General features: G+C 42.8%; 2 protein-coding genes across 2 annotated transcripts; one reads left to right on the top strand and one right to left on the bottom strand.

The window, feature by feature from the left end:
* Positions 1 to 332: 332 nt before the first annotated feature.
* On the bottom strand, positions 333 to 6832 carry LOC123584071 (acyl-coenzyme A thioesterase 6-like). Its single transcript, XM_045451500.1, has 3 exons — positions 6120 to 6832; positions 3551 to 3753; positions 333 to 989 (listed from the first exon to the last, which is right to left on the bottom strand). Exons 1-3 carry the CDS (start codon positions 6688 to 6690, stop codon positions 384 to 386), a joined length of 1380 nt encoding a protein of 459 aa, XP_045307456.1. The 5' UTR covers positions 6691 to 6832; the 3' UTR covers positions 333 to 383.
* Positions 6389 to 18647, top strand: LOC123584072. Its single transcript, XM_045451501.1, has 2 exons — positions 6389 to 6485; positions 16437 to 18647. The coding sequence occupies exon 2, from the start codon at positions 16466 to 16468 to the stop codon at positions 17117 to 17119; it is 654 nt and encodes a 217-aa protein (XP_045307457.1). The 5' UTR covers positions 6389 to 6485; positions 16437 to 16465; the 3' UTR covers positions 17120 to 18647.
* The last annotated feature ends 5704 nt before the right edge of the window (positions 18648 to 24351 follow it).

The following is a 24351-nucleotide window of genomic DNA, read 5'->3' as shown; positions in this document are numbered from 1 at the left end:
CTCTATGCCCCTCCCGTGCTCATGCGCTCTCTCTCTCAAAATAAATAAACTTTATAAAAAATTTTTTTTAAATATTTATTTATTTTTGAGAGACAGAATGTGAGCAGCGAAGGGACAGAGAGAGAGAAAGGGAGAGGGAGACACAGAATCTGAAGCAGGCTCCAGACTCTGAGCTGTCAACACAGAGCCTGACACTGGGCTTGAACCCACGAACCAAAAGATCATGACCTGAGTAGAAGTTGGACGCTTAACCAACCTGAGCCACCCAAAGCCCCTCGAAATAAACAAACTTAAAAAAAAAGTTTCCTATGTGCTCTGGAAAACCCAATACATGTTGTATGAATTAGATTTTTATTCATAGTATCTGGTCTATGATTACAATGTCACATTTTGCTGGACGGCACAGATTTTTTACCATTGAGATGTTTATGGAAGAAAGTTTGAATTGCCTGCCAGGCATCTACCTGTGCCCTTGACTGTGCCTTTGGCTCACCTCCATGGAGTATTGCTTTGCCTAACACTGTATGCACAGAAGCTCTACAAAGAGGAAAATAAGGTGGTTCAATACAGTGACCAGTTCCTGGGTAGTAGATTATCTGGGGTCTGTCTTTCCCATGGGCTTGTAACCGTTCAGAGGCTATACGAGCATAGAATTCACTCTTCCAGTTATGATCATCCATGCCAACAAGAAACAGAAAAGGCCCCTGGGCTCTTTCCAATGGAATAATACTTTGATAGTTGAGTTCCTCCAGTGGATTATCCCAAACACCCAAAAAAATTAAAACCCCTGACTCAGTAACTACAAGTTTCCCTGGGTCACTGCCAAGACTGGGAATAAACATATCCTTGTAATGCAGAGGAGATATTGTGTTGGCCACACAGGAATTAATAAGTACAGTGGCTGTGATGCCCTTCAAGAAAGAGGCCATTGAGAGACACAGGTCACCTCCTTTGGAGAAGCCAAGAAGCCCAACACCAGGGCCTTTCACCTGAAAAAGAGAGAACAAGCCTAGAATTTGTAAATGGAGGACACAAACAGTGATTTTATATTCTCTAGCTAGCTTTATTAAATGTCATTTGCTTTCTTTTTTTTTATGCAACAATCCACAAAGCTCAAGTGTGTTTTCTAATAAGCAAATCAATTGACTTCCTAGTACACAGGCCTTCCACTAATATTTGTGGCAACTGGGTCAAGAGTAGACACAGAGACCCATGTACCCCATACTTAAACATTTAAAAGCTATTAAACAAACAAACTATTAAAATATATTATTTTCTTGGGGAGCCTGGGTGGCTCAGTCGGTTGAGTGTCCAATTTCAGCTCAGGTCATGATCTCACGGTCCGTGAGTTTGAACCCCGCAACGGGTCTATGCTGACAGCTCAGAGCCTGGAGCCTGCTTGGGATTCTGTGTCTCCCTCTCTCTCTCTGTCCCTCCCCCACTCATGCGCCACCCCCCCCCCCCCGCCTCAAAAATAAATAAACATTAAAAAATTTTTTTAAATAAAAAAATAAAATATATTATTTTCTCCCACCTTGATAAATATACCTTCATAACAGTTTATAATGTCAGGCTCAAATTTGAAATCTTGGAACTCCTTGAAGTTCTGTACTGGAACGTGGCATGGGGGAGAGCTAGCCCCAGTCCTTGGTCCCTGGCCCCCATTCCTTCTCTTCCCATCCCTGGCTCCATCATGTACCTTGAGGGGCCTCTCACACATGTATATGGACACCCCAGTCTCCATATTTAAGGCCTAGGCATATTCACATTGACAGACCCTGAGAAAAGACATAGGGCCTGGAAGCAGGATCAGTGCTATTTGGCAAAGAATTCTGGTATTCCAGATCAGAAGGGTATGGGGTGTTTGTGTGTGTGTGTGTGTGTGTGTGTGTGTGTGTGTGTAAGGCACATGGGTTCCAGGTGGATACGTTCCCTGGGTCCCTTGGACTCCTCACCCTGTGGGCAGGGAGTGTGGCCACCTAAGGCTTCTGTCCAGGACAGAAGCCCCTCTTGCCCAGGTCTAAGGGCAGAACTGATAGGATATATTGGTCTCTTCTTTTTCCCCTGGGGCCTTATCTCCCCTAATAAACCAATAATCACAGTTCAAGGCCATTGAGGTTCTAGCAGCTCTGCTAACAGACCAGTCCCTGAATTCTGACAGAGTTAGATCACCCTACAGACCTTGTAGAACATTTTTTAACATTTATTACTTAACATTAGAATATTTGGGTTTCTTTAAATCTAGATAGTTGCAGAGCATGTATTCCACTTTTAATCACATTAAAATGTTTTGATTATTTTTTACGTCTTAGATAAGAACTTTTTCTATAAAAACATAATAGCATTATCACATTTAACAAAATTAATGATTCCTTAATAGCATCCAGCACAGTCCCTATTCAAATGTCACCGACTGTCCTAAAAATGTCTCTTAAGAGTCAAACTTTTTCCTCTTTTTAAAAAAATTTTTTTAATGTTTATTTATTTTTGAGGGAAAGAGAGAGACAGAGTGTGAGCGGGCAAGGGGCAGAGAGAGAGAGGGAGACACAGAATCTGAAGCAGGCTCCAGGCTCTGAGTTGTCAGCACAGAGCCTGACGCAGGGCTCAAACTCACGAACTGTGAGATCATGACCTGAGCCGAAGTTGGACGCTCAACCGACTGAGCCACACAGGTGCCCCTACATTAATCTTTTTTTTTAATTAAATTAAATTAAATTAAATTAAATTAAATTAAATTAAATTATTATTTTATTTGAGAGCAAGAGAGAGACACAGAGCATGAACAGGGGACGGAGGCAAAAGGAGAGAAAGAGGGAGAACCCCAAGCATGCTCCATGCTCAGTGCAGAGCCCGACATGGGGTTTGATCTCATAACCCTGGGATCATGACCTGAGCTGAAATCAAGAGTTGGACACTCAACTGACTAAGCCACCCAGGTACCCCTACATTAATCTTATACATGAGAAAAACTGAATCCCAGAGAAAGCAGTTGCCTTATTCAGCATTATAAGGCCACTTGGGGGTAGATGGAGAAGCAGAATTTAAGGTTAGTAATGTCTTAGTACAACTCTTTGAATTATGGTCAAGAATTAAAGGAAAATAGGGGCACCTGGGTGGCTCAGTTGGTTAAGCGTCTGACTTCAGCTCAGGTCATGATCTCACAGTTCATGAGTTCAAGCCCCACGTCGGGCTCTGGGCTCACAGCTCAGAGCCTGGAGCCTGCTTTGGATTCTGTGTCTCCCTCTCTCTCTGACCCTCCCCTGCTCATGCTCTGTCTCTCTCTGTCTCAAAAATATATAAAACATTTAAAAAAATTTTAAAAAACAGACAGGAAAATAAACAGTTCCTTATTAAAGGAAAATAAACAGTTAAGTCTTAGGGATTGGAGAGAGATGGGTGGAAGTGAAATAATAATCCTAATAACTTTGGAAGGAACTTTTGTGTCTCATGACATATTTCTAGCCCCCAGTGTCCTGGTAGGGTTTTGAGATCCAGTCCTGTGTTGGCTCTACCCTCTCTCCCCTGCATTCAAGCAAACACCAGAACTCACCTTTGGATGCTGCAGCATGAAGTCTATAGCTTCTTCAAAGTACTCCAGGCGCACATCATCCAAAGATTCAGGGAGGTCTTCAAATTTGAAATAAGCCAAAGCAAGCACAGCAAAACCATGTCCAGCCAGGAGGCTGGCCCTGTATTCACAAAGGCCACCACCACTCCCAAACAGATCGATGATCCCAGGGAAGGGTCCTGCACCTGGAAAGCACCACAGATCATAAGGAGCTTTAGACTCTCCAGAGACATTCTGGAGTTTCAGATTTTGGCAGTCAGTGAAGACAAGTTTCTGAAGCAAGGAAGGCTGGGAGTGGAGGAGCAAGTGGAAAAAAGGACCCTTTTTAAAATGTTGCCTTTTTTTTTTTTTTTCCTTTTTAGTAACCTTCAGGGAGAAGGAAGGGGGGGAACAAAATGCTTTATTTTCTCCAGAATTTTTCACTTAATTTTCAAAAATGAAATATATATTTCAAATTACAAGTAGCATATGGTGAGATGTACATTTTCCACAAAATCTTCCTCAAAAAAAAAATCTACTGGGGCGCCTGGGTGGCGCAGTCGGTTAAGCGTCCGACTTCAGCCAGGTCACGATCTCACGGTCCGTGAGTTCGAGCCCCACGTCAGGCTCTGGGCTGATGGCTCAGAGCCTGGAGCCTGTTTCCGATTCTGTGTCTCCCTCTCTCTCTCTGACCCTCCCCCGTTCATGCTCTGTCTCTCTCTGTCCCAAAAATAAATAAACGTTGAAAAAAAAATTAAAAAAAAAATCTACTTGAGAATGCTTGAAGAACTGTACAATGCTCTACATATATAAGGGGTATTGATATACTCCCCACCTCCTTGCATTCTCTGCTCCAACCTTAAAGAACACTATCCCTAAATATGCTCTGTTCTCTTTGGCCCCTGAAAATGGTATATGCTATTCTTCACCCTCCACTTTTTATCACCTGGTTGACCTTCAGCTTTCAAATCAAAGTTTAGATCTCCCTTCCCAGAAGACTTCCCAGATCTCCCCCAAGGCTGAGTTGAGTCAGATACCCTTTTATGTCTCCATCAGCACCCTGGGCCCGTATTTCCCTTATCATAGCGCTTATCAAGCTTATAGGTGCAAGCATAGTTACCTGGGTCCTTTATTAGGCTGTAAGTCCAGTGAGGACCATGTCTGACTTCGCTAGCTACCGCATCCCACTATGTACCATAGTCATTGGCTTAATACATATTTGTTAAATGACTGAACCCTTCTCCGTTATTTACAAAAGTCTTGAGACAGAAAACAAGTTTTAAATGGGCCACAACGTAGACATTGAAATAGTTAACACAAGATTGACTTGACTGAAGTATCAGGTGCCAATATGGGTGGTAAAAGGTTTTTGTTTGTTTGTTTGGTTTGTTTTTGGGTGGGTGGGGGGATTCTTACTGATTCAGTCAGTATGATTTATTGAGTTCCTACTATATCCCTGGGCAAGCCTCTAGGAATCTGGACATACAGAGATGTATAAGATCCAATTCCAACCACAGGATTTCAGTTGACTGTGCAGCCACTGGCTAAGGTTGTGAATTGCTGACGAGCTGTAAGAATAAAGCAGAGCCTCCTGTTTTGGAGAATGACAGAATTCAGTTTAGGGATTCTCTGAGATATGGCAACTCCAGCATTTCTATACAGGAGGGGTTTCAGTCTGGAATTTGGTTGTAAAAGGTGGGGTAGGGGGTCTTGCTTCTGGGCCCCTTTAACCTAGTAAGCACCTTGTTTTTACTTAGACTAGGGTGTCTCAACCTTAGCACTACAGACATTTTGAGTAAGACATTTCTTTGTTGTGTGGACTGTCCTGTGCATTCTGCATGTTTGGCAGCATCTCTGGCCTCTACCCACTGGATGCCAATAATATCCTCCCCCACCTTTTGGTTGTGACAACAAAAATGTCTCCAGGAGTAGGGGTTAATCAACCCAGATTGAGAATCACCGACAGACTATTTATATGGGGAAAGAGGACAATCAGTTTGTTTGTTTTTTTAGGATTTCGGGGGACGGCCTCTAGATTAGCTCCCTTGGAAGTTCGATGTGAGAAGAGGCAAAGATCACTCTTGCACAGCAGCATAACTCATTACCTAACACTGGTATTTGAAATACAGCTGCGTGGCTGGCACTTAAAAGAAATGCACTTTGTGAGTATGTTGAATGCACTTTTTAGCATACAGCTCAGTGGCATTCGTCCAACATAAAGGTTATTTGTGTGGAAGGGTGGTGGGTGCCCGGGGTGACGTGGTCTGCCCTGCCTGATCCCCGCGCTGCTCCCACCTGCCCTGTGACCCTGGCCCGGCCATGCCCGCCAGCCACCGAGCAGCCTGTTTTCCCATCTGAGAAATGGGCATGGATAAGATCGCTCATCGCCCTGGGCAGTGGAGAGCCCCAAAGACAGAAACCACTTTTTAGCATACGGGAAGTGGCATGATATTTAAAGAGGAAAAACTTCCATCCAGAATGTATGACAAGCTCTGGAGTGCGGCGTTAAGTTTAGGAAATGTGGGTCTCAGTTACCAATTCCTTAGAACAGCCTGGGATGCAAGGCACTCACCAGGCGGCAGGAAGAGCGTGCCGCGCACCCGGCCCGCGCGCACCGGCACCCGCCGCATCCCCGGCCGCAAGAAGTCGCGCTCCAGCACCGCCCGGCCCAGGAGCCGCCCGGCGTCGGGCTCGTGGCCCTCGAACACCTCCAGCTCCACCGCGAAGGGCGTCTGCACGTCCCGCTTCACCAGCCGCACCAAGGGCTTCTCGGGCTCCAGGGCCCAGAGCAGCCCCATGGGCTCGAGCCCCGTGAAGCTGCCGCCCAGCGCGGGCGCGCGCGCCAGGTCCAGGAGGCCGCCGGCGTCCGCTTGATACCGCGCGTGGGCCCGGAAGAGCACGCCCTTCTCGTCGCGCAGGGACGCGCGCAGCGTGACAGGCTGTCCCGGCGCGAGGCCGAGCACCGCGATGTGCACGGGCTCGTCCCACCCGCAGCGGCCCGCGGGCTCCAGGCGCCAGGTCGCTGTCCTCCGGGCAGGTGCCCACGAGACCCGGCCACAAGACCATAGCGCTGGAGAGCCTGGCAGCTGACCCCATCGGCGGAGTCCAGAAGCTCGCAGTATGGCCGCAGAGGAGGCCACCATTTTGTCTGTTGACTTTTGACCTCGTTTCAATGAACACCGTGGAGAAAGTTAGAAACCAGTAGAGACCCTCTAGTGGCAGGTTGCCTCAGGCTGAAAGCCCTGTGCGGCCAAGGAGGACGCCAAATTGAGCTTGGAGGGCCAGACTCTTGCACATGAGGTCAGTAGCTTACTTGAAAAAAAAAAAAAAAAAAAAAAAAAAAGCCAAAGCGGCGCCTGAGTGGCTCAGTCGGTTAAGCATACGACTTGGGATCAGGTCATGATCTCACAGCTCGTGATTTTGTCCCAAGTCCGGTTCTATGCTGACAGCTCAGAGCCTGGAGCCTACTTCAGATTGTCTCCTTCTCTCTCTCTGCCCCCTCCCCGGCTGGCGCGCGCGCTCTCTCTCTCTCTCAAATATAAATAAACAAAAAATAAAAGAAAGAGCGAAAATAGATATACATGAACTTGCTTTATATACTGAAAAACCTGCACTTTTTATGTGGGATAAGAATTTCCTAGTTCTGCTTCTCATAAGCTTTTTGGCTTGTGCAGTGTTGGCTGCACAGGGGCTGGTTGCTGGCTGTCAATGGCTAAGACGAGTGCAGGCCTGGAATTGAGTCTTATCAATTTGTTGACTGATTCACTCCCATTAATAATTATAGGGCGTTTCATTAAAAGTGTGCATCATGGTGTTTTGCTTGTATATTTACCTGTGTATATGCTTATCTTCTACTATCCTACATTTTAGGGGCCTGGAGTCTTACTAGCTGTGTGACCTCAACCTCATTCCTTATAGGTGTAAAAATAGCCAGTTGAGATTATACTGCATTGTCAAGTTGCTGTATTTAGGCAAACGTGATCTCTTTCTCATCCGGGACATTTCACCTTTTCCCCACTTTTTTTTTTTTTTTTTTTGAAGTCAAGTCTTTAAAAATTTTTTTGATGTTTATCTTTGAGAGAGAGAGAGAAAGAGAGCTAGAGCACGAGTGGGGAAGGGGCAGAGAGCAGGAGATACAGAATCCCAAGCAGGCTCCAGGCTGACAGCACAGAGCCCCATGTGGGGTTCAAACTCAAAAACAGCAAGAGCATGACCTGAGTGTAAGTCAGATGAGACACTCTACCGACTGACCCACCCAGGCTCCCCTCCCCACTTTTTCATAAAATCCACCCAGGAGTGGATATTTCATTAAACTTAACTTCAGGCCCTTTCCAAGGCCTTGTATTTGATTTTACATTCATGATTTTTCATATCCTTTTTATTAGAGAAACCTGCAAATTGTGTAAGCTTATTTCAAGCCCACAATTTGTGTTTGCCACTGCTCCCAATAAGGCCACCCAAGGACTTTTTACTTAGTTTCGAATGTTCTTATGTCCTGCTGGTCATTAATCATGCAACTCCCTATAGCTCTAATTACTTTTGCACTGGTTCTGTGGGATATTTCAGTGTATTTGGGGCACAGAAACTAAAGAAAGTAAATAATAATAGCTAGCTCTTAATCCTTACAAGAACCTTATGAGAAAATTAAGGCCTGGAGAGGTGAAATGATTTGCTAAAGATCAAGCAACTAGATATACTGGGATTTATATCTCTGCAATCAGATTCCAGAGTCTGTGCTCTAAACCATTATGCTTTAAATGTCTTTTTTTTTTTTTTTTAAGTTTATTTATTTTGGGAGCGCACACACAAGCACGAGGGAAGGGCAGAGGGAGAGACAGAATCCCAAGCAGGCTCAACTTGGAGCCTGATGTGGGGCATGATCCCATCACTGTGAGATCATGACCTAGGCTGAAATCAAGGTGGACCCTTAACCAACTGAGCCACCCAGGCGTCCTGTATTTTGGGTAGTTTTAATTTTCTTCTTTGTCCATAATTTCTATCAGAAATAACATGGCTTTTATAATTAAACAGTATTTTTTTAATTGTATATAGCAACATAAAATGTGCCATTTTAACCATTTTGTTTTAAGTGGGCTTCATGCCCAGAGCAGGGCCCAAACCCGTGACCTGGAGATCAAGACCCAAGCAGAGGGGTGCTTGGTGGCTCAGTTGGTTGAGTGTCTGACTTCAGCTCAGGTCATGATACCATGTCTGTGGGTTCAAGGTCCACATCAGGCTCTGTGCTGACTGCTCAGAGCCTGGAGTCTGTTTTGGATTCTGTGTCTCCCTCTGTCTCTGCCCCTCCCCTGCTCACACTCTCTGTCTCTCAAAAAATAAAATGTTAAAAAACATTAAAAAACAAAAAGACCAATAGTTGGACACCCAATGGACAGAGCCCAGGCACCCCCATTTTAACAATTTTTAAGTGTACAGTTAAATACACTCACATTGTTGTGCAACCATCACCACTGTCCATCTCCAGAACTTTTTCATCACCCAAACTGAAAACCCCCCACAGCCCCTGGAAACCACTCTCTGTCTCTAGGAATTTGATTGCTCTAGTTACCTCATATAAGTGGAATCATTCAGTATTTGTCCCCTTGTGTCTGCTTATTTCAGTTAGTGTGTCTTTCAGGTCCATCCATATATGTAGCATGTATCAGAAATTCCTTCTTTTTTAATGCTGAATAATATTCTGCTGCATGTATGCAACGCCTTTTGTTTATCCATCTACTGATGGATATGGGGTTGTTTTCACATTTACTATTGTGCATGTGCTGCTATGAACATGAGTGTACAAATACCTGTATAAGAGCCCCTGTTTTCAATTCTTTTGGGTATATACGCAGAAGTAGTAGGATTGCTGGATCACATGGTAATTCTGTTTAATTAAAAAAAATTTTTTTAACATTTATTTCTTTTTGAGAGACAGAGACAGAGTGTGAGCAGGGGAGGGGCAGAGAGAAAGGGAGACACAGAACCCAAAGTGGGCTAGCTCCAGGCTCCTTGCTGTCAGCCAAGAGGCTGACATGGGGCTGGAACTCACGAACTGTAAGATCATGACCTGAACCGAAGTTGAACCAACTGAGCCACCCAGGCGCCCAGTTTTAATTTTTTAAAATGCTTTTATTTATTTTTAAGAGAGAGAGAGAGAGAAAGAATGTGAGCAGGGGCAGGGCAGAGAGAGAGGGAGACACACAATCTGAAGCAGGCTCCAGGCTCGGAGCTGTCAGCAAAGAGCCCAGCGCGGGGCTAGAACTCACGAACCGTGACATCATGACCTGAGTCGAAGTCAGGTGCTTAACTGACTGAGCCACCCAGGTGCCCAAATTCTGTTTAATTTTTTTTTTAAGTCTTTCAGTCTTTTTTCATCTCAGAGACCATGTCTTTTCACCCTTTTGTAAGGGTCCCAGGGTCTGAGCACAGCTTGAGCCCAGGCACTGAAGTGAGTGCTCATTTTCTCACTTGGTAGTGTTCATTTCTCTCAGTGGTAACCACCTGGATAGCATGGCCCCAGGTCAACACAACAGACAGAACCTTATGCCCAGAAATCTTCCTTACCGTCAGGACAAATTAGTTCTGTAAAGGAACTCCTGAAGACTAGTATTCTGGAGGTCTGGGATTTTACTATTAGAAATAGGGGATTTGAAGAATCCCTTTGTAAAAATAGTGTCATCAGCTGATAATCTAGCCAGGATTTGGGGACCAGGGGAGATGGAATTGAACTATGTGAAGGAAGGGGATTCAGTGGGGGGTGGTGATGAAAGGGGAACAGAAAAGACCCCAAAGACAGACCCATTCTACTTTACGGTTTGTTCTATCAGCCTAGTGATCTTCATGCCAGAGCTGGGTGTTCATGTGTTCACTGCTTTGCCTTTTCCCAGCAGTACTTATGAAGCCTAGTGGGGGAAAAAATTGAGCAGCACACATGTAGGGGTTTATTTTCAAAGGATGACTAAGGAATCCATTGTGGCATCAATCAATAAATACAAGGCAATTTCCCGAAGTTGTTTACAAAAGGAAATTAAATAAATAGCCGAAGATACCACTGATTGAACCTGCAAATTCTGTGAGTAGACTCATGGAATTCTAAAGAGGTGGTTGCCTGGTAACCAATATAAACAGCTTTGGAACCTAAGAAACTACAGAAGGTTTAAGATGCTTTTTGATGACTGTGTTGTAGGAGGCCATTTTGAAGGTAATTTCAAAACACTTCCACTTTACCAGTACCTGAAAAGAGTTTTCGTCAGCTGAATGATATAAGACAGCCTGAAGTAGTTGAAAAGATTTTGATTAAGGGTATTCAAAAGGGTATTACTTCAGATATCAACCACTACTGTGATCTTAGTCATGTTTTTCCTCTCTGGGCCTCAGTTTTGATATTTGCGAGATATAAGAGTTGGAACAGAGTCATCTTTCTGGCAGTTACCTTAGTAATCTCAAGAGTCGGCAGTATATCTGTGTGAGTACATGGCAAGGAATAGTAATTAGAAAGTAGAGGGGAAAAAAATGAAGAACTTTCTGATGAAGAAGAGGCAGCAGAGAGAGGGGTGTGAGTCAAGCCAGGTTGAGGCTGTGTTCCCTGATCCTGCTCTCCCCACCACCAAACTTCTTTCATATATCCCAAATATAGCTCTTGGGGGGACGCCTGGGTGGCTCAGTCAGTTGAGCAGCCGACTTCAGCTCAGGTCATGATCTTGCGGTCTGTGAGTTCGAGCCCCGCGTCGGGCTCTGTGCTGACAGCTCAGAGCCTGGAGCCTGTTTCAGATTCTGTGTCTTCCTCTCTCTGACCCTCCCCTGTTCATGCTCTGTCTCTCCCTGTCTCAAAAATAAATAGGGGCGCCTGGGTGGCGCAGTCGGTTAAGCGTCCGACTTCAGCCAGGTCACGATCTCGCGGTCCGTGAGTTCGAGCCCCGCGTCGAGCTCTGGGCTGATGGCTCAGAGCCTGGAGCCTGTTTCCGATTCTGTGTCTCCCTCTCTCTCTGCCCCTCCCCCGTTCATACTCTGTCTCTCTCTGTCCCAAAAATAAATAAACGTTGAAAAAAAAAAATTTAAAAAAAAAATAAATAAATAAATAAAACGTTAAAAAAAATTTTTTTTTAAAAATTAGCTCTTGGGGCTATGGCTTCTCTCAATTTAATGTGTATGAACACCTGTGAGAGCTGGTTAAAATACAGATTTCTAGGCCTCACTTGCAGCCTACTCAATCAATATTCTGGGGTGTAGCACACAGGATTCCTCATTTTTAAAAATTTTTTAACGTTTGTTTTTGAGACAGAGACAGAGCATGAGCAGGGGAGGGGCACACAGAGAGAGAGACAGAGAGACAGAGAGAGACAGAATCCAAAGCAGGCTCCAGGCTTGAACCCACCAACCGTGAGATCATGACCTGAGGCGAAGTTGGACACTTAACCAACTGAGCCGCCCAGGCACCCCTGGGATTCTGCTTTTTAACAAGCTCCTCAAATGATCTTGATGCAGAAGATCCTTAACCATTAACACTGTTGTAGAAGCTGACTGTCCCTCTTGGGCCCTACCTTAAAATCTGTGGGTGTAGGGGAGAGTGTATTTTCAAAAGCTCTCAGAAAACTGTGCTAAGGTTTATTGCTTTTTAGCCTTCTTTGACAGTTTCTGCTGCTTTAATAACAAAGAAAAAGCAAGGTATTACTCCTTTTGACATGAATCATTCAGCCCACTTTAATTATTTCTGGAGAATAAAGGTACCAGACCAGGGGGTGAGGGTAGGGGAAAATTTGGAACCTCTGAGATATCACTCATTTTGAATCTGGATTCTTCTATTAGGTTTTACTTGGAGGCACGTGGCCTAGCCCTTCCAGCCCCACTCCTGCCTGTCTAGCCTGGTTCTGAGAGGCATAGAGATAATGTTGCTATTTACCAGATTGTGGGGCCTGGTCTGCAGTTATCCCAGATTTGACTACAGGATGCCATGTATTCAATTTCTTATGCTCTCAGTATACAAAGGCACCTGGACCCGCCACCCTGTTTTGTTTTATTTTAAAGTAGGCTCCATGCCCAACATGGGGCTCGAACTCATGGCCCTGAGATCAAGAGTCGCATGCTCTACTGGCTATGCCAGCCAGGCTCCCCCTGCTTTTGGTTCTTAAGGGGATGTTTGTGCCTCAGTGTTGGTCTACGTAACATTTAAGTTCGGATAATATGGAGCCTCCAAACTCCATTCATAGGTTTTTTTCTTCCCTGTCTATCCACCTTCTCTTTTAATTGCCTAGGGCCCCAATAATCCTAACCTGTTCCCTAAGTGCCCAATGCACCATCTAACTGTGGGACCCCAGAGACTTGCCTTCTGGCGGCAACAGTCCATACTGTAAATCAGTTAACAGTTCCTCTTAGTTGTGTAATACTTTGAAGCTTGCAAAAAAAAAAAAAAAAAAAAACCCTTTCATACTTGCTCCTTAACTTTGAGCTTCATATGTACACCAAATTAGATATCAAATTCTATTTTCAGACTGGCAAACTGAGACAAACTAGAGATATTAAATCACATCCCCAAGGTAACATGGCTGGGAAGTGCAGAACTTGGCCTTACACTTGTCTTTTGACCCAATGTCTGTCTAGGACAAGTCGCTTTTGACAAAACCCTTCAACATTTTGTCCTGTCCTCATTTCTTTTCAAAACACATCAGGTATTATTCCTCTTTTCACCAACCTGCCTTATTAGATGAGAATAACTATCCCTTGAGAATTTACAAAAAATGGCAATGCTAACATGGTATTCTCTCTGGGATGCTGGCACTGTACCAAAGATTCTGTGTGTCACAGGCTAAAGAGTGTGTGTGTGTATATATATATATATATATATATATATATATATATATATATATATATATATATATGTATTTTGGGACATCCAAAATCATTCCATATAGTCATCTTGGGGCGAAACTGGTCTTTATCTGTTTTTCAGGTGTTTAGGATCAAATGCCTCCTATCGTAAGAGCAAGATATTGACACACTGACGTGTTAAGAATGATAAAATGTTCTATTAGGCAATACACAAGGTACAAGAACACTATCGTTTTCATCTAACAATTCATCTTCAACCAGTAAGAGCAGGCACTGTTTCAGGAAAAGTATCACTTGTGACCACCTTCTAACCTTGCCATAACTTTTTTACATTAACTTTTAAAATACTCAGTGCCCTCATGGCCATGTTGCCTTCATGGTTGTGAAGAGATGAAACAACTAAATTTAGTCTCATGTGCAAAAAATCCTGGCGGGATATCATATTAATCACGTATGACTTAATTTGAGTGACATCTAGATAAAAGCAGGCTCTTAACAAAAAGAAATACACCAATAGGTCAGATTTCATACACAGAAGAAAGTAGAAATAATTAATCAATCATCATCATCATCATCATCATCATCAATCAAGCCCTGGGAAGCCAATGTGGCATGGACGTGAAGTGCTCTTAAGTTGGAATCTGGCAACTGGGTTTAAAACCTGGCTCTTCTTCTTATGGCCTGTGTGACCTGAAGCAATTTACTTAACCACTCTGAGCCTCAACTTCTTCCCATTCGCATTCAAGACCGTAATATCTTCCCCATGTAAAGCCCTTAGCAAATTGCAGGCACACCTCATTTTATTTTGCTTTACCTTAATGCACTTCACAGAGATTGCATTTTTTTTACAAATTGAAGGTTTGTGGCAACCCTGTGTCGAGCAAGTCTATCACTTCCATTTTTTTCAACAGCATTTGCTTACTCTGTGTTTCTGTGTCACATTTTGGTAATTCTTGCAATTTGTTATGGTGATCTCTGATCATGACTCACTGAAAGCATAGATGATGGTTAGCATTTTTTAATTAAGGTAGAACATTTTTTTTAAGTTTATTTATTTATTTTGAGAGAGAGAAAGAGAAAGAGAGCAAGTGGGGGAAGGGCAGAAACAGAGAGAATCCCAAGCAGGCTCTGTTAGCGCAGAGCCCGATGCTGGGCTCAAACTCATGAGCCGTAAGATCATGACCTGAGCCCAAGTCGGACGCCTCACCAGTTGAGCCACCCAGGCGCCCCTGAACGTTGTTTATTAAACATAATGCTATTGCATACTCAATTAAAATTTAACTTTTACATGCACTTGGGAGACCAAAAAATCCATTAGACTCACGTTTATTATGATATTTGCTTGACTGCAGTGGTCTGGAAAAAAACCCACAATATTTCTGAGGTACGTCTGTACTCCATTATTGTCAATTATGCTAATATGCTAATATGCTAATATTAGATGAAGGACTTCAGAAGGAAAATTTTTTTAATGTTTGTTTATTTATTTTTCTGGGAGGGGCAGAAGGAGAGGGAGCATCCCAAGCAGGCTCTACGCTATCAGCGCAGAGCCTGATGTGGGGTTCAAATTCGTGAAAACTGAGATCATGACCTGAGCCAAAATCGAGTCCAATACTTAACTGAATGAGCCACTCAGGTGCCCCCAGAAGGAAAAAAGTAAAAAAAAAAAAATTTTTTTTAAAGTTTATTTACCTTGAGAGAGACAGAGACCGTGTGCAAGTCAGGGAGGGGCAGAGAGAGAGAGGGAGAGAGAGAATCCCAAGCAGGCTCCACACTGCCAGCATACAGCCCAACGTGGGGCTCAAATTCACAAAACCGTGAGATCATGGCCTGAGCTGAAACCAAAAGTCAGAGACGCTTAACTGACCAAGCCACTCAAGCACCCCAGAAGGAAAATTTTTAAAAAAGCAGTAAATGTAAGCTAGCTAAAACATGGAAACAGCTTGCCCCAGTAATTAAGGAGGAGGTGATTTACCTACTTGGTGAAACACCCTGTAGCTGTTAGACACTTTAACAGTGAGGACTATGTAGTAAGATGGTAAAGTACTGGGGGATTTGGAAGGGCAGCAGAGACAGAAGACATGATCCTTGGACAGTACAGTTAGCCGAATATTTAACACTGTGAGGTGTCACAGGATTGAGAGTTAAAATTACTGGTACAGAATCAGTGTATTGTACACCTGAAACTAACGCTGTATGTTCACTATACTGGAACTAAAAACGCAGATAAGAAACTGGTACAGAGTAGGAGTGATTTATAAATTTGTGTGGGACATGGAGGCCTGGATAAGGTCAAGAAAGTTGTGGAGCAGGTAGGAACTGACCTAGGCCTGGAAGAATGGACAGAATTTGTCAAGGATGGAGTGTGCTAACACACACAGCGGGCACAGAAGGAAGCTCCACTCTGTGGAGGGAGCGATGGGTGGAGATGAGCTAAGAGACTCAAGAGGTTACAGTCGGACAAGGTCATAAACTGGGGTCACACTCATGGAGAACCCTGAATGCCAGGCTGAGGTATCTGAACTTTATGCTATAAATAAGCCTTTTGAACATACACAAAGCAATATTTGAGGAAAAATGAAGGGCTGAGATTTGAGAACAAAGGCAGAACTGGAAGCAAGGGGCTGATACAAGGAATATTTAGAATGTTCACCATTTCTTCTTTTTTTGTTTGTCCCTCTTCTAATTCACGTGGCTTCTCCCCACTCGGACCCACCCCTGCTCCCCTTATCTGTCTTCCCATTTCTTCCCTTTCTGTACTGCTATGGCCTACCAATTTCTGCTGACCTAGAGCTCTCACCAGTTCCTCCCATCTCCTCAACAGATACCTGGTCACACCTCCAAACCCTGCATCTGGACCAGGGAGTATGGAAGGAAGCCTTTGCTGGGAAAGGATGACCAGAACCCAACATGGAAAGACCTTTCTTTCCCACCATTTCCATCAGTCACTCCCCCCACGGCTGGGATGGGGCATGATCTTTACCCCTTCGAAACCAAGGAACAAGGAGGAATGTGCCTCTGTCTCCAGTGTACCTCCAGTCTACCACTTTAGTGCGCAGCGTGACAGGCTGTCCCAGGGAGAGGCCACGCACAGTGATGCGCACGGGCTCGTCCCACCCGCAGCAGCCCGCGGGCTCCAGCGTCACCGTAGCCGCCATCCTGATTATTGCGGAACAGCGAGGCCGGCTCCCCAGAGTCACGTGTCCGGCCAGGAGTCCCTCCACCTCCCGGGGAAGCAATTGCAATTGGAAACTTTGCGATATTCAGATTGGACGCTTGGACACGCTAAGCCGCTGTATGAAGTCAGCTAGAGTTTGTGAAAATCCACTAGTGTCTAATTGGAAGGAAGTATCTGCCAAAATAAGAGTTCATTATTATGCAATCCAGCGCAGTGAGTGTGGAAATAGACGCACCAAGACCGCTGAGATTGGGAAAGATACTAGTAGTTCAGAGAACCTGGAGTTTTATAAAGCATCCCAGGCGATTATAATTCAGATGATCAGTGAAGAAACAGTCCTAATCCTTCCATTGCCTCTCAATCCTTTACCAAGCCTTTTTCTAGAGTTAAGAGTACCTAGGGTGGCTTCCAGAGCAGGTAGATGTTTCTGGGATGAGATCTACCTGGGTTCCGGTCTGATCCTGCTCCTTAAGAGCCTGGTGATCTTTAGCAAGATATGTAATGGAGCCCCTGAATCCAGTCTCCTTATCCGTAAAAGGTTTATTGTGATGATTACACGGGCTAACGTGTAAAAGCACCGCACTAATCCACCTATAGTGGGTGCTCAGTAAGAGTTTTGCTCTTCATTCACAAGTGTCGACACTGGCAGTGTGAGGGTTGAGTTGTGTCTGAGTTCTGGCAGGAATCAAGTGGCACATTCCAAATGCATAGTTTGTGGAGAGTTTCATAAAGGGACTATTCCCAAAGGCATTGGCAAGGTTAAAAAACAAACAAGGTTGGCGGCAGACCCTTGGGCCTGAAGTCTCAAGGGAGACGGCTGCCTGGCAGGAGTTGTAGCTATGGTGGTGGGAGGCAGGCAGTCCACTGTGAGATAGTAGGAGTGGAGAGAATAAACACCTTGACCTCACTCCCCTCTTGCCCTTCATATTCCTGAGTGCGTTTCTTTAGCCGAACCCAGCCAATCAGCTCCGCCTACTAGGTTACACAACAGGGTGGAGGGAGCATACAGAAGATGCCCAGTGAGGGCAAGCTCAATAAATATTTATAAGCTGAACAAAAAGAAGCCAGAGTAGGTCCCAGATCTCAGAGTTCGGTGAGCTTTGACTACTCTATCTCCCGAGTAACTGCTGCAGGGTTTTTTAAACACCTGTTGCTTAAAGAGTTACAGGCTGTGCACAATCTAGGGACACTCAGCTTACAAAGACTTCGTGGGCTATCACAGCCGCCAGCACAATTGAAATCTGCACTCAGATTTCAGAAAGGCATGGTGAAAGGTGACTTCTCCCTCTCCCTTCCCTGATACCCAGGATGCTGTGAAGAGACGCAGAAATGGCTCCCAGGCACATGAGGGGAAAGCAGCTAAGGAGGAGGCCTTGCGTTGGCCATTCAAAAGTGCCTTCCTGTAGGGAATTCAGCACATAGGAACTCCATGGAAGAAATAAGTATTGTACAGGCCAACTGCCAGGGCGGCTTGCTCACAATCTGAAAAAGAATCAGCTGCTGTAAGAGAGGAGCGACTTCATACAAATTCCAGTGTTTGTCTAGTGACTTGAAGTAGCTGTAGATTAATACCCCAATATGTGGCGTACTATCTCCAATATTAAACATAAAAATTAATTTCTGTGCCCCTATTTTAAGGGTAGGGACTTATGGATAGACAAAAGCCTTTGCCTGATTTAGGGTAGGATCTCTCTGGTTACCCCCAGATAATTACACACCCAGAAATGTTTGTATCTTGTAAAAGGCCCCTGAACTTTTCCATGCTTAATAGCCCACTGACTTTTATTATAAATTCAATATGGAAAGGTTGAGTTTCAGAATGAATTATTTCAGTGTTATCTCTGATCAGTATAGCATCAATGAGTAATTTCACTATCTGAATTAAACTTAGGACACCTGTTTAAATATTGCCTAAACAGATTATGTCAAATGTTAGAGGACTGGAAATATCTTGGAGGCAAGACTATAAGATAAATCACTGGCTGCCAAGTGAGAGCAAACTGCTGTTAATGTCTAAAATGTAAATAAATACATACATACATATATACATATGGGGATCAAAAACAATGCCATCGTAAGATTAATAAAATAACAATCAGAGATGACTGAGAAAGATCTTCCTGTAGAGAAATAGTGTCAACCACAGTTACAGATTCTTTTGGGTTTTTTTTATCCTCCATTGACATCTGAGATCCATTTACTTTTCCAAAAATCCGAGTGAGAGTTAAAGGAGAAAAGGTTGGAGGTGGGATGGGCTCCCAGTTAACTCCAGTATTGGTTATGATTTCACTCATGATCCTGCCTGGGTCTATTTCTTGTTTACAGTTTTTGTGGGACAAGAGAGCTCCAAGTTTCCATTTCTTAGCAGCCAGTATACATCCCATTTGAGTAAGTCCCTTCTCCAAGATAGCGATAACTTAATTTCAGTAATACTCTCATGGTTACATAGTATTGTATCAATGGTAACTTAACTTCCTGATTTTGATATTTGTAGTATGGTTATGTAAAATGTTAACATTAAGGGAAGGGGAGGAATTATATAGGGAACCCTGTACTATTTTTGACCCACATTTTTGTGGGTCTAAAATTATTTCAAAATGAAAGGTTTAAACAACAAAGAAAAATATCAGAGAGTGATGAAATCACCAAAAAGGATACCTTTGATCTTCTGTGCCCCACTTGTAGGGTTGGTGAAACCTGTCCGCCTCAGATCCTTCCTCCTCCATATCTTTCAACATTTAGTCTTTCCCATTTGATTGAGGTTTCCAGGAACTTGTGTTATCTCTGATCCTGTGTCTAAAAATCCGCTGAAATACTTGAATATTTCCCTTGTCTAAAGCATCTAGACCTAAGCATATGATTTCTCCGGAGGAATCTGATATTGTAACAAGTCTAGAGAGAAAGGGCATTAGGGCCACATGTCTCCCCTTTGAGGGAGTCTTTAAGGAAAGGCTCCTTACATTCAGAGAGATTCGATTAAATGGAAAGCATAGTTTTCAAAATAAACACTTGCTGTCTGGGTACAAAAACAGCTATACTCTTAGCCGGGTAAGCCTGCTCTTGGCTCAGTTCCCAGAACTTTGAATTATAGAAGTTACCAAGGTGAGTGCTTGCCAGGAGTTTTGCCCTAGTTGGAGCTGTTAGTGGGGAGTTTGAGAGATTAACTCTTTCAGGTGCTATATCATTTACTTTTGTAATTAAAAAAAAAAAAATTTTTTTTTTTTTTTTGAGAGAGAGAGAGCATGAGTGGGGGAGAGGGGCAGATGAGAAACAGAATCCCAAGCAGGCTCCGTGGTCAGCACAGAGCCAGACACAGGGCTTAATCCCATCACCCTGGGATCATGACTTGAGCCATAATCAAGAGTGAGATGCTCAACCAACTGAGCCACCTAGGGCCCCCCTACTTTTGTAATTGTATTAAATCACTAGTAATCAATGACAAGATAGTTTGACCCAGAAACTATTGTACGAACAGAATGAAACACTAGTTCACAAAAATACAATTTTAAAATATTTTAAGGAAGCTCTACACCCAACGTGGGGCTTACAACCCCAAGATCAAGAGTTGCATTCTGTACAGACTGAGCCAGGCAGATACCCCCTAAAAATGTATTTTCTATTTGCCAGTTCTCTGGCTATTCACCACCAGCACCATCCGTGCCCTGCAATAGCTCTGCTTATAACCATTTGGAAGAGCAGGATGTAAATCTTTGAGAAAATATGAATGCCAGTTTATTTGCAATGTAGTGAAAGCAGATTATTTGGGCAACTGGGGCAGCCTGCTTCAGGCTGATTCAGATGGTCTCTTTAATTATTCCTGATTCCTTCTGTTATAACTCTTCATGACTGCAGTTATTTTCCAACTTCCCATAAGTAGGATCGTGGTAATCTCCATAAGCTCATCAAACACAGAAACAGAGCATCTAACTCTTAGATATCATATTCAGAGGAGAGCGCTCACTGTGAGACCCTCTCTCCCCCAATTCAGTCTGGTCAATCTGAATGTCCTCTGCCTGATCCTAGTAGCCAATTTAACATAGATTTTCCAGAAGTCCGGTTCTATATTATAGTAAGAGCTGTATTTCTTGGTGAGTCAGTAGGTCTCTTCTCAATAGTGTGTCTATTTGTTAGCCCTTGGAAGCCTTCTTCTTTTACCTTTATTACTGGGAAAGTTTGAGGTGATTTATGGAGAAGGACTAAATAAATTTGCCCTTCAACATCATGAGGAGAAGTCAGAGAATCTTGTCTCAAGAGACCAGCTGAATGCTCCCTGCTGCTCTGATTTCTTGAAAGCCCAGGAGATAGTACTCTCATCCCCTCATCTTCTTACCCTAAGCTTTAAACTCCAAATCTTCTCCCCAAATAGACTTTCCTCTCATAACATCACAGTTTTCTATTTTAATATTGTCATTATAAGTCAGACCCAGGTCCTGCTAGCTGGAATTGTCTTTGCTGCCTAATGTCCTGTCAGTGTTTTTTCCGGGTGCACAACCTAATTCTAGCATACCCCATGGACTACATAGATTTAGACTACACAGTATTGTTTCCACTGGTGGTGCTTTGAATCTTGAGTGTGGTTCCCAAATTGGACATTTGAAATCTCTACCATAGGACCTTGAACTTGTCTAGGAGGTGATAATATCCTTGGATAAAATGAATGGCATGTGCAGGGTCTTAGAAGAATGTTGTATGTTCACATCATCAAGAACAACATGTAAGAACTTGGCCCTACCAGCAAGAATTACTGGGAACTAGTAGAAACCTCAATACTGGCTTATGATACACAGTGACTGCACAATATTTACTTTAACCAATGCCAAAGTTCATATAGTTCCAGGCTTTGGACATACCTGAGACCAAACAAAAGCTACATCAGAATCCTGGGATTATGAAGAAAATCCAGAAAGTTGATACCTTCATACAGATTATATATAGTTCATCTTAGAGTGGACAATGCCTTTTCATTTCTTTATGAGCATGAAGTAAGGTAGATATAAAGAAACTGATTGGCATTTCTGTGATTGGTGAAGATCTTAGGGATAGCACAATATAGGAGACACTCTTGATGAACCCCATCATCCCTTCTCATGTCTTTATGCGATTAAAAGTCAAAGGTGTCTGGAATTACAATTGTAGTGGGCAAGATCTTGTACTAGATAGATAGATAGATAGATAGATAGATAGATAGATAGATAAAGAGAGACAGAGAGATGCAAGACAGTAAAGAACCCCATCATAAGACAAGAGAATCATTCTGTAATAAGAGCACCACCCATTCATGTACTTACGAGATTAAAATGGTAAGAAGAGTGCCTCGCTGGCTTAGGCAGTAGAGCATACAACTCTTGAATCTCAGGGTTGTGAGTTTGAGCCCCATGTTGGGTGTAGAGATTACTTAAAAATAAAATCTTAAACAAGCAGCAAAACTAAAAGGCAACCAACAGAATGGGAGAAGATATTTGCAAATGACATATCAGATAAAGGGTTAGTATCCAAAATCTATAAAGAACTTCTCAAACTCAACACCCAAAAAACAAATAATCCAGTAAAGAAATGGGCAAAAGACATGAATAGACACTTCTCCAAAGAAGACATCCAGATGGCCAACCGATACATGAAAAAATGCTCAACATCACTCATCATCAGGGAAATACAAATCAAAACCACAATGAGACGCCACCTTACACCTGTCAGAATGGCTAACATTAACAACCCAGACAACAACAGGTGTTGGCAAGGATGAGCAGGAAGAGGATCTCTTTTGCACTGCTGGTGGGAATGCAAACTGGTGCAGCCACTCTGGAAAACAGGATGGAGGTTCCTCAAAAAACTAAAAATAGAACTACCCTATGACCCAGCAATTGCACTACTAGGCATTTATCCAAGGGACACAGGGATAAAGGGACACATGCACCCCCATGTTTATAGCAGCACTATCAACAATAGCCAAAGTATGGAAAGAGCCCAAATGTCCATCAATGGATGAATGGATAAAGAAGATGTGATATATATATATATATATATATATATATATATATATATATATATACATACATACAATGGAGTATTACTCAGCAATCAAAAAGAATGAAATCTTGTCATTTGCAACTACGTGGATGGAACTGGAGGGTATTATGCTACACGAGATTGGTCAGTCAGAGAAAGACAAATGTCATATGACTTCACTCATATGAGGACTTCAAGACACAAAACAGATGAATGTAAGGGAAGGAAAACAAAAATAATTAAAAACAGGGAGAGGGACAAAACGTAAGAGACTCTTAAATATGGAGAACAAACTGAGGGTTACGGGAGGGGTTGTGGGAGGAGGGATGGGCTAAATGGGTAAGGGGCATTAAGGAATCTACTCCTGAAATCATTGTTGCACTATATGCTAACTAATTTGGATGTAAATTAAAAATAAAATAAAATAAAAATTATTTCTCCAATAAAATAAAATAAAATAAAATAAAATAAAATAAAATAAAATAAAATAAAATACAATCTTAAGAGACGTGCCTGGGTGGCTCAGTCAGTTAAGCGTCTGACTTTGGCTTAGGTCAGGGTCTCGCCATTCTTGAGTTTGAGCCCCTCATCTGGCTCTCTGCTGTCAGCGATGAGCCTGCTTCAGATCATCTGTCTCCCTCTCTCTCTGCCCCTGCCCTCAAAAATAAATAAATATTAAAATGAAATAAAATAAAATCTTAAGATAAAATGGAAGAGGTAGGATTTTCTGCTGGCTCAGTCAGTACAGCATATAATTCTTGATATCAGGGTTGTGAGTTTGAGCCCCATGTTGGGTGTTGAGTGTTTATTTTTAAAAAAATAAAATAAAAATTTAGAAAAAAAAAGAAGATGTAGAGGAATTGCAATGCTAGTGAATGATTTTATGCAGAAGAATCTCGGGAAAACCACAAAAAGACCCAAAGCCTACCAATCTGTAGCACATCACTAATTTATGAGATTATAATGAATATGTGTACAGAATTTAAATTACTGGTCCATATTCATCTGATTAGTAAGGTTTTCCGAAAGAACCAGCATCAGAAAGGAAGTATTACTTACTGAAGACCATTATCTTTTTTGAAATGAAACTGGTTTAGTATTTGTATATTGTTGCTGTGGTATGTAAGTATATTGGGTTCAGACCGATTTAAGACATGAAATACACCCAGGGAGTCATCTTAAGCTGTCTTATGTTGGGTAAGAATGGTCAGGGGAATCAGTCTAGCTAAGAAGATCTCAGTAATAGATTTGAGAAGCTGGGTAAGGAGCTCAGAAAAAGTAGAGACAAGTGACTCTTCTTGAAGTCTATATCATTAACTTCTGTCATAAAAGAGCAAAATGGAAAAATGTAGTAGAAATAAAAAGTAGATAGGTTATCACATATCAGATAAACACTACAGAAGTACATTTGCACCCATCCCTTGGAATAGACCTACACTGCTCCCTTTATGGGAATCAGTTCGGGATGCCTAATGTGGTTCTAAATACTGGTGGGCAACGAAGATGTGCAAGGAACACAGAGGGTCCAAACCTAAGGCAAGCAACTCTTCTGGAGTTTTCTTTCTTTTTAAATCTGTATTGATTTTTTTAACAGTTAAATGTTGAGTACATCAGAAGAATAATTGAAAAATATGTGAGACTTTAAGGAAAAATAATGACCATTATCTAGTAGTAGTCATAAAACATTGTCTTTACTTCTGAAGCCCCTGTGTGCTGCACCCTGATCCCAATCAAAGGTAATCACCATCTTCAATTTTGTGTCTATTAACCTTTTAGCTTTCTTTATAATTTTATCGTG

Source organism: Leopardus geoffroyi, chromosome B3, assembly GCF_018350155.1.
Source record: "Leopardus geoffroyi isolate Oge1 chromosome B3, O.geoffroyi_Oge1_pat1.0, whole genome shotgun sequence".
NCBI lineage: Eukaryota > Metazoa > Chordata > Mammalia > Carnivora > Felidae > Leopardus > Leopardus geoffroyi.
Note: the sequence above shows the minus strand (reverse complement) of the source record. Positions and strands in the feature narration are given on the sequence as shown.